General features: G+C 33.7%; 1 protein-coding gene across 1 annotated transcript; it reads left to right on the top strand.

Annotated features, from left to right (window-relative positions):
* The first annotated feature begins 550 nt into the window (after positions 1–550).
* On the top strand, positions 551–10,852 carry LOC143243957 (uncharacterized). The gene is made up of 3 exons (XM_076487829.1): positions 551–709; positions 5,717–5,842; positions 10,002–10,852. The coding sequence occupies exons 2-3, from the start codon at positions 5,746–5,748 to the stop codon at positions 10,487–10,489; spliced, it is 585 nt and encodes a 194-aa protein (XP_076343944.1). The 5' UTR covers positions 551–709; positions 5,717–5,745; the 3' UTR covers positions 10,490–10,852.
* The last annotated feature ends 341 nt before the right edge of the window (positions 10,853–11,193 follow it).

Here is an 11,193-nt window from a genome sequence, read left to right as displayed (position 1 = left end):
GCCATTTCTTGCATTATTCTCTGAAAAACGAATAATGGAATTGACAATGACATTATAACGCTCCCACAGCTTAAAGGGAGAACATTTTTGGTGGGACGAGGATTCTCAGATTGCGAGTTAAACGCCCTAACCAACTGATCCTAAAGTTAGGATTTGGCAACGTTTTGTCTGAAAAAAAAATTGGTATATATACTTTTTATTTTACCGAAATCTACGTAAGATTGTGACCTCTGTTTTATTTATGGTGAATCATTTGTTTTCATTTTCTACATGACAAGATATTCTTTGAAATAAATCTAAATTCAGTTTTCAGAAATCAGATGAAAATCTCATGATAAAATGACTAAGAAACATTTAAAACACTTGTAAATGTCTTGCGCACCTTATATTCAAACGTATTCATCCCACACCATTATGACCCGTACCATAGATCATATTTAAAAAAACTATTTAGGGCGTGGCTTATAAGTTTTAACTCTCGTTGTTGGCAGATGGCCAACGTACGTCATTCTCCGTTTGTGCCAAGCTGCGCGAGCATGTTATCTGCACCTACGTAGTTCATAAGACTTATAACAAAAAGGACCACCAATTGGACAGAAGAGACAACCAGCACGAGGAGTTAAATCTAAACCCTTTACTTCCCATCTTTCCAGATCCCTAAAACAAGTGGAAAAAGAGAGTTTCTAAGTTTGGTTCAGTTCATTCGTTGGTAAGTTTGTTTGTTTCTAATTTTACAGGGTTTGTGAATTTTGTACCTAATGTTCATTGTTCGAAGTATGACTTTACGATCACTGTATACATTTTAAAAATGATCTTTCGTTTCATAATTCAGGATAAAATACCAATATTATTCTCCCCAAAACGTAATAAAGAAAAAAGGTATAAATAAGATGTTTTCGATGTAGCTGATAAACAGCTAATACTGAAAAAAAATATATTTTTTTTTCAGCTCGAGAAATGCTTTTGCCTTGATAACCCTGATAGATTAGTTCTTCATTTTTGTTGGTAATTTACCTTATCTAAACACTAATATTCATAAAATTTTGTTAAATGTGGAGTGGCACACATTGTGGGTATTTTTATAATAAAATTGCTCCTAAATCATTGTATTGTATATGTGTGTCCAAAAATCCCTTTCTACTCTAGAGTTGCAAGCAACTGAGTGTTAATGCGTGTGTGTTTTCTTTTAGCAAAGCCGCATCGGACTATTTGCTAAGTTCACCGAGGGGAATCGAACCCCTGATTTTAGCGTTGTAAATCCGTAGACTAGCTGTACTAGGGGAGGACCATAGTATTCATACTAAACTAACAGTTACTATAAAACGACTAGAACTTTCTGACTTATTCTAGAGTTTTCACGTTAATTTAAACAAGAAAGATACAGGTGAGATAAACAGGTCATTCTTTGATTTCTTAACGTATTATATTGATACAATTTTAATTGCTGGAAGTGGTTGTTTGTTGTTTTGTTGTTGTTGTTGTTTTGCTTTGAATTAGTCAACATTTTCTCGTGCCGATCTCACAACTACAACTGAATATTAAATGAGTCGCGTACTTTAGGAAGGACACTTGCTATGGTTTCCACGCTTGTTCATAGCTGCTTCTTTTAAGCAACCATGAACATGTGTAATTTGTGTTTGTTTGTTTGTTTATGAATTTAGCGCGAGGTCTATCTGCGCTAGCCATCTCTAATTTAGCAGTGTAAGACTATAGGGAAGGCATCTAGTCATCATCACCACCGCCAACTCTTGGGGTACTCTTTTACCAACGAATAATGGGGTTGAGCGTCACATTATAACATCCCCACTGCTTAAAGGGCGAGCATGTTTGGTGGGAAGGAGCTTCAACCCCGCGACTCTCAGAGTATGGGTCTAAATCACCAGACCATGTAGTCTGTGATCTGATAGTAAATCTCTTCTCTATCCTCACTTTTCTGTAACTTCTTGTACTCAATAAGTGGAGAAAGTGCCTCATCTGTAGCTGTTTTCTTCTCTTTACATACTATTACATGCTAGCAATAAAATTAGCATAAACAAAAATATTGACAGACAGAATAACAGTGTAGTAAGTTTACGTTTTCTCGAACATCTCAAACAAACAGAATAAAAAAATACTCTTATTTTAAATGTTGGAATTCTCATTACTTTTGATAGTTTCGCTTTCAGTATTTATTATGTATTATAACTTCATATTACATAAGATTATGAACCATTGTGGCAACATAAGGTGTGCTCTTCTTTAAATACAATGTAGTAAACTTACACGGAGGACATTTAACCTTCTTATTGCCTAGGTATCAAACATACATAACCAAAACAACTTATGTATAATACAGTTCATTAGTTTAAATAATATAATTGTGATATGTGTAAAAATAACTTAATGATTAATTATTGTAAGGTGTTAAACCAGAATGTAATTATATCCGAAAGGAATGCGAACCAGTAAGTTCACACAATATATATGTTGGTAATCTTAGGATACGTATATATGAATTTACTATAAAATAGTAAACGAATTGCTAAGGAATGGCATATAATTGAATTTTTAACGCCAAACAGTTCGTAGAACCAAGTAATGCCAACATTTTGAAATATTGCCTTTTAAAAACGAAACGTTAGATTTGTCTTTTCATTGATAGGAATAATGACCGTTACTGAGTTACAATTTAAAATAATAATGACCGTTACTTAGCTACATTTTTAAGAAATACTAACCGTTACTAAGTTACTTTTTGTTTTTTAAAATAGCGGTCGTTACTGAATTATATTTTAAAGAAATAATGACTGTTACTGATTTACATTGTTAAAGAACAAAGAGCGTTAGTGAGTCTTTAAGGAATAACCACACAATACTTAGTTAATATTAGATCACATTCATAGTAGTTATCTCACAAAACAAGGTAAGTTTGAATGTTTATAACACATAAACAATGATACTCCAACGCATTAGGCCCGGCATGGCCAAGCGCGTTAAGGCGTGCGACTCGTAATCCGAGGGTCGTGGGTTCGCATCCCCGTCGACGCTCAATCCCACTATTCGTTGGTAAAAGAGTAGCATGCTGGGTGGTGATGACGCCCTAAATTAGAGACAGCCAGATAGGGGTGCGTTATAACAAACAAACCAACGCATGACAGTTTAACTCAATCCCACTATTTTGGTTTATAAGAGTAGGAAAAACGTTGGTGTCTAAACAGGATAGTAGGGTCGTGGGTTCGCGTCCCCGTCGCGCCAAGCATGCTCGCCCTTTCAGCCCAAGAGTTGGCGGTGGGTGGTGATGACTAGCTGCTTTCCCTCTAGTCTTACACTGCTAAATTAGAGACGGCTAGCACAGATAGCCCTCGAGTAGCTTTGTGCGAAATTCAAAAACAAACAAACCAACGCATTAAGCAACAGTTTAACTCATTTCCTACTGTTGATGATTTGGTTTATAAGAGTAGGAAAAACGTCTAAAACTAGGTTTTTAAATGTACACTAATGCCCGAGCTGTGTCTAGTAACAGGATAGTAGAATATACTTAGAGCCAAGGTATTGTCTGGTACCTCCCTGGTAGGATATTCTTAGAGCCAAGGCAATGTCCAGAATATTCTGGTTTAGTAACTACCTGGTAGAATATTCTTAGAGCCAAGGCAATGTCTGGTAACAACCTAGTATAATATTCTTAGAGCCAAGATATTGTCTAGTAACAACCTGTTTCTTAGAGCCAAGGCAATGTCTAGTAATAAAATAGCAGAATAGCAAGAATATTCTTGGAGCCAAGGTAGTGTCTTGTAACAACCTGGTATAATATTCTTAGAGCCAAGGTAGTGTTTAGTAACTACCTGGTAGAATATTCTTAGAGCCAAGGCAATGTCTGGTAACAAGCTGGTAGAATATTCTTAGAGCCAACGTAATGTCTAGTAATAAGATAGCAGAATATTCTTAGAGCCAAGGTATTGTCTAGTAACAAACTGGTAGAATATTTTCAGAGCCACGGTAGTGTCTCGTAACAAGTTAGTAGAATACACTTAGGACCTACGTTGTGTTTAGTAACACATTAGTAGAGTACACTTAAAGCCACGGTAGTGTCTAGTGAGACATTAGTAAAACATTTTTAGAACCTACCTGATGTCTTGTAACTAGGTGTCTAAGTTAAGCACAAGAGAAAGGCAACTATGACGCTCTGCTCTCCTATTTATGGGGATCTGGGGGCCTCCCCTAGAAAGTTTTAAAAATCCAACATTATGATTGCGTTTTGTGTGCATATAACAATAAAAATTAACCACACAAGTGACGTAAATTACTGTTAAGGTTTACATGTTGTTCACTGATTTGGTTGGTTGTTTCTTTACAGTTTTATACAAAGATAACAATACGATTACAATCTGATATAAAATAAATTATGTATCTTTGTTTTTAAATATTTATACACAAAGAGACGTGCGTATGTCCAGTTACATTTCGTGTGTCCAAATATTCGCTTCTGTTGGTGTAATAACAAATCAAACACTTTACCTTCAATATTAAAAAGATAATTGAATCTGTACTTGTCATTGAAGTTGTATTCTGTTTATATTAACAAGTGTATTGCACGTGTATCTCAATTTGAGTAGAGGTGTAATTTTTGACGGGGCTTTAGCCCCCTCTCCTTGAGCTCAGTGGGGCTCGAACGTGTTTTACGTGTGAGATCTTTTTTTATCTTTCAAAACTAGTGTATTCTATGTCTGAATTCCTTTATCCTTGGAAACTACTACATTTTATGTACGATGAACCTTTATCTCTACACACTAGTGTATTTTATAGTATATACGACTTTAATAATAGAAACTAGTGTATTTTATGTCTGCAGTTCCTCTATTCCTAGAAATTAGTGTGTTTTATGTCTGCAGTTCCTCTATTCCTAGAAACTAGTGTATTTTATGTCTGCAGTTCCTCTACTCCTAGAAACTAGTGTATTTTATGTCTGCAGTTCCTCTACTCCTAGAAACTAGTGTATTTTATGTCTGCAGTTCCTCTACTCCTAGAAACTAGTGTATTTTATGTCTGCAGTTCCTCTACTCCTAGAAACTAGTGTATTTTATGTCTGCAGTTCCTCTATTCCTAGAAATTAGTGTGTTTCATGTCTGGAGTTCCTCTATCCCCAGAAACTATGTCTAAGAGGTTTTTATCCCTAAATATTTTAATTAGAGTTATTTGAACATTCAACCTTACTTTCTCAAGAAATCGTTGTATTAACATAAACTTTTCCTTTTAATGATTTATAATAACAAAAAAACGAATCTAAGAGTGTTGCAAAAAACATAAGGTTAGCTTTATTCTTTTTGTACTGTATTTGCGCAATTGACGCGCAAACTTTCGGCTGACCATTCAGTATACCTTTGGAATTTTCTTTGACGTGCAAATTAGTTTTGTGGAATAGCTGAACTCTCATGAGTTCGTGGTATTTTCTTTTCTCAGTTGAGAACTATTAATATGAAAATTAATCTTATAGAACCTACTTTCTTAATATAAACTTCTAATCAGAACAAGTTATTTAGAGCAAAACTAAAATGAACTCAGTAATGAGTAGAGCTCATTTTTTACGTTATTTTTCATACAATTAAAACGTATTGTTTCTTTAGTTGGGTACTCTTGCTGTTGACGATATTTTCGGCCATAATCCTAACAACCTCTCATGAGGTATTGCACGTCTTATTTTCAAATGTGGTGATTTTATTCTTTCCTTCATGTTTTATAGCATTTGAACCTTGACCTACCAAATAAAGAATGCCGGTCATGTACAAAGCCCTGTGGATAACAATTTGGGGTGTTTTAGGACTAACATTTGTAGTGTCCCATGATGTCCCTTTTACTGAAAACAACGGTAAGAAATAGTTGTATGGCCTAATCGTTATCGTAATTTTTATGTTTTCGTTAGATTTAGATTACATTAACGCTTAATGTCATAAAAATACTAACTGGCAATTATTATAATGATATAACACTGAAACTGACAAATACTATATGTATATATATAATAATATAGACAAAAGTAGCTTTAGACAAATAGATGGGTTCAGTAAAATGTTTTGGTTTCTAAAACAAAATATGATGATGATATTTAGTTTATGTCTCTTGTCAACATAAAAGAATTAGTGCCTAATATACAAGATAAAATACGGCAGTTTACTTAAGTACCGGCATAAAAAATATATTCGTAAATTAACTGAATGTTATCACGTGTCGTAAAAGTCATGAATACAAATTACTATCTAAATCACCCTTCGACAAAGCCTCGTTCTGAACAACGTCCCAAGGAATACGTTGAGAAGCTCGCTTGAGATACATAAAACAATAATGCTGTACCATTTTATTTGTGCCAGACAAAAGATATTTTTCTTGAATTCTACAAGTGAATACGAGCTTTTATGTCACAAATAAAATCTCGAAGTGCTATTTTCTGGAAATAGTTTATTCTCGAGGCTAATAAAGAGAATGTAATGTAAACTGTGTACGAAAAACATGAAAACAGTTAGTAAAAACAACTTTTTTCTGATCACCTGGTCTGTATTCACCTGTTCATTGTTTGAATTGAAGATCTTCATTGCACCGTTATTTCCCACAACAAATAACTAGGTGCTTTTACACTTACTTTATCCTAAAGGTGGAAGCTCATACATTGCAAATGTAACACGATAAATATCAGATCTTCAATTGAGATGTATTTCTTCTATTATATAAGAGTGCTACTTTTCTACTTCTTTTTATAGCCACAAGATGTCCAGGAGGGTCTCTTGATATCATTTGTTTATTTTACACATTTCTTATCACAATTCAGAAGGTATTTTAGCATCCTTCTGTTTTTTACACATGTTTTATTATAGTTCAGACATCTTTTGATGTCGTTCTGTTTATTTTATTCACGTTTTATCACATTGCTTTAAAATCTTAAGTTTAAACTTTATCGTATTAAAAATATATCATTTTCACCCTTCTAGCTTGTGAATAGAATAGCGTATGTTTGATATGATTCGTTATTTTTAATATAATGATAAACAATTAATTACAATAACTTTATCAAGCATCTAATGACTTTCATAACAAGCATTGGAAGCTGTACTAATTTAGTTTGAAACGTATTATTATTATGACAAATTCTATATTATCCAAATTGACAAAGGTTTGTTTTACCTGAAACTACATACGTTGCCATAAATATTACTATAATAGTAACTATAATAAGTGTTAGCTGCAACACCTTTGCCTGACTTGTACCATTATCTATATCGCTAATGTTAGCTGAAACAATTCTAGGAAATGCCGTGGGCACTAGTAGTTCTTCCGGAGTTACAAAGGGTACTTATTACCATTATTAGTACTAGTTTGGTGATCAAAAACCTGCAGTGATACATGTTTTGTAGAAATTATGATAATTCACTATTAAAGCATTTGTTCAACGCATGCGTTCTAAATACAACTTTTGTTACTTGCTTGCGCAGATAGCCCTCGTGTAGCTTGGCGCGAAATTTGAAAAAAAAAAATTCTTGCCTTCATATTTACGTCTATATTTACACATGTGGTATTTGTACTGTAAATAAAAGCAAAGAAAAACACACAGAGATGTATTTTTATAACCTATGTCGTAACATGTATAATACAGTTAATAAATAACCGGCAAAAGAAGCTTATTGTATGTTAGTTTTAAGAGCACTTAAACATTTTATTTCATCATACTTTCTAATCTAGCTTGCTCCATATTATGCGCATCCATAAATTTCTATGTTCTGCTATAAAGATCTATATCATTAGATTTTCATTAGACTCTTCGAGCAAAGCAATGAATATATCGTATCAGTTTTAACTGTCACAAGGTTTCGTAAATAGTTTTTTTAATTAGGTTTAATTGCTACAGTTTTCGTGTGCCATGGTATTTCTGAACTGTAACATAATGTTTTATATTATTATTATTAGATTATTACAGGCACGCACAAACACGATGATTTGGTTTGTTTTCAATTTCGCGCAAAGCTACTCGAGGGCTACCTGCACTAGCCGTCCCTAATTTAGCAGTGTAAAACTAGAGGGAAAGCAGCTAGTCATCACCACCCACCGCCAACTCTTGAATTACTCTTTTACCAACGAATAGTAGGATTCACCATAACATTATAACGCCCCTCGAGCTGAAAGGGATAGCATATTTGGTGTGACGGGGATTTGAACCCGCGACCCTCGGATTAGGAGTCGAGTACCTTAATCACCTGTTAGCTTTTCAGAAAAAAGTCGTAACTTAAAGTTCATTATGTTTCACCCAAGTTATCAATAACCAAGGGGTTACCTTGTTATAAAACTCATTCTTGGTAAGTACCACAGCCACATTTAATGTACCGAATTAATTAAACTCATCATTTGCAGGGGCTTTCTTCTTTACACATTGATTATCAATTAATAGATTATTAAGAGCAAGAACCAGTTAAAGTTTTGTTCTTTACAACAACAGCTAAACTGTTGGTTTATAGTAAGGAAGATGTCTTGAATATAATCTTGTATATTAAATGACTAGTGCCTTTGATTTTACTTGGGTGATTTCATAAGAAAGTGACTCTTCTACCAACCCAGTATTAGGGTAATAATAAGACAAAAGAAATATATATCTCCTGTAGGACAACAATAAAACGAAAGAAATGTATATTTCTTACAAGATTCAAAGGTGCAGTAATACGATTGTCTTACTGGTTTATATATATGGTTGTTTATCTTCTGTGACGTTTTGTACTTTTATTACCAGCAGTTTCAGGTCTGAACCATTATATACACTTTAAACAATTTATATGTATACAGAGTAGTCATTTTATGAGTATCTTTCATCTAATATTTGTAGAACATTCCATTTATTTGCAAGCAAGAAATCGATTAACCTGTGTTGTACCAGGTGATTACTTAAAACTTAAAGCATAATAACAAAGATCATGTGGATGGCAGTATATATCTACCTATAAATTGCATTTTATTAAAGATCATTCTTTTGAACAACTGTTTAACTTCATATTGGCATTAGAATTTATAAACAATGGCAATCAAAAAGCTATATGTCTGCCATTATGAACTCTGTCGCAACTAACCGTTGATAACTGGCCAACAGAAAAAAAAACGATAGACAAGATTTGTAAAGCATCAGTTGTTGAACTTGTTTCCTACTGACTGCTTCCTTTAACAACAGTTAGAATGCCGACTATCTCCAAATATATCATGGTAGCTGACAACTAGTTATGCAAACTAGTTGTTATTGTGGCTTTACTGGTGATTACAGCATAAAATGTAAACAATAAATGACTCGAAGCATGAATATGAGAGATTTTTTCACCTATTGTCCTTTTTGATAACGAGAAACCCACTTGAAATAAAAATGTATCTCAGAACGGCTGGTATGAATATTAACACTTTTATTAATAAGCAGAGAACAACGTTTCGACCTTTCTAGGTCACCTTCAGGTTAACAAAAAACAACAACACAAAAAAAACCTGTTAGAATAAAAATTGGAAGAAACTACACGATGCTGTTGCTTCTGCTTCTGTTATTACGACAGTACGAAATGAACGAGGAAGTGTAATGATGTGGGGTATTTTTGCAGCTATGTTAGGTCCTTTGATTTTTTTTAAGAAGGTTTAATAATATCCATACTATATTTAAATGTGTCACTCCTAACGGCCACCCAAAAATTGTCTATTTTCACTTAGATGAAAGCCACTTTGTCGACTCGAACTTTTTGGTTAAACATGTATACTATATCCAAACCATATGACATGAGAGTGACTCACAATATAACAATAATTATTTCGACTATATCACTATTAGTGACGTTTATGACTTATCGCAGCGAAAAGCGGGTGATCCAACCAGTATTAGTTGAGGGGTGGGTGTACTAATAAAATTACTAGTCAGTGTATTATAACCACAGAATATTTTATAATATAATTTAGCATTAGTTATTGTGTTGTTTTGTGTAATATTCCTCCAGATATTGATTTTTACTGTGTATCTCTAGGTGATGAATACCCAGAGATCGACACTTTTGATGATATGAGTAGCTACCAGAAACAGCTCTCAGAGTTTGCAGGACCTAGCAAGAAGTATTCACAAATTTTAAATGATTCGGGTAAGTTTTTGGCTACTACAGAAAATCAAGAAAGAATGAAACGTCTATCAGAATTTCTCGGTGGACCTGGGAAGCGGTCTTTCGATTCTTTTCTAAACAAAAAACAAAAACTTCCTAAAAGATTCTCTGAATTCCTTGGAGGGCCTGGAAAACGTTTTACCCAACTATATGAAGACCCTGAAAAGCGATTTTCCGAATTTCTAGGCGGGCCAGGTAAAAGATTTTCCGAGTTTCTAGGAGGGCCAGGTAAAAGATTTTCCGAGTTTCTGGGCGGACCTGGAAAACGCAGTATTTTATTTCCTTATGAAATACATCCTGAGCATGTCCACAGTGCTACCAAAAGATTGTCGGAATTTCTAGGAGGACCAGGAAAATGATTGTTTTTTGATTTACTCAAGTACTATAAACTACATGGTTCTGAGTTTTAGAAAGCCTTTGTCAGTTACGAGAAGCATTATAATATATAGAATAACATTACGATTACAATGTGATTATATCATGTACATGCATACGAATGAATAATATGCATTTCTAAAAAAAATGAAGAAAAATTTTAAAAACAGCATTAACACTCCTGTCGTAAATTTCAAGATCTATGTTGTAGCTATACCTTATATTTAACTTATTTCGAATGTAAAAAGTATTGTAGAAAACTCATGATATTGAAACTTGAAAGACATATTTCAGTTTTTTCCGTTGTACAATTCTTTCATTTATAATAAACTTCAGATTGTAAAATATATGCGACTTTTTCAATGAATTTTTCTTCGTTTTTTATGTGCTACGTTTTAGCTAATAATATATAACACGAACTCTTCGATATTTAGTAGATTCGACACGTATTGTGATTTAATACCAACTCCTGACTTTAAACCTTTTTCGGTTTCAGTGATTAGATTTCGAACATACATATATTTACAAAAATCTAAAACTAATATTTACAAATTGCCAAATAAATTACAGTAAACAAAACTGGTAGCTAGTAATTGATAAATGACTCGGCATGGCTAAGTGTGTTAAGACGTTTCACTCGTAATCTGAGGGTCGCAGATTCGAATTCCCGTCGCAGCAAACATGCTCG

This window comes from Tachypleus tridentatus, chromosome 2, assembly GCF_004210375.1.
Source record: "Tachypleus tridentatus isolate NWPU-2018 chromosome 2, ASM421037v1, whole genome shotgun sequence".
NCBI lineage: Eukaryota > Metazoa > Arthropoda > Merostomata > Xiphosura > Limulidae > Tachypleus > Tachypleus tridentatus.
This window is presented reverse-complemented; position numbering and strand designations above follow the sequence as displayed.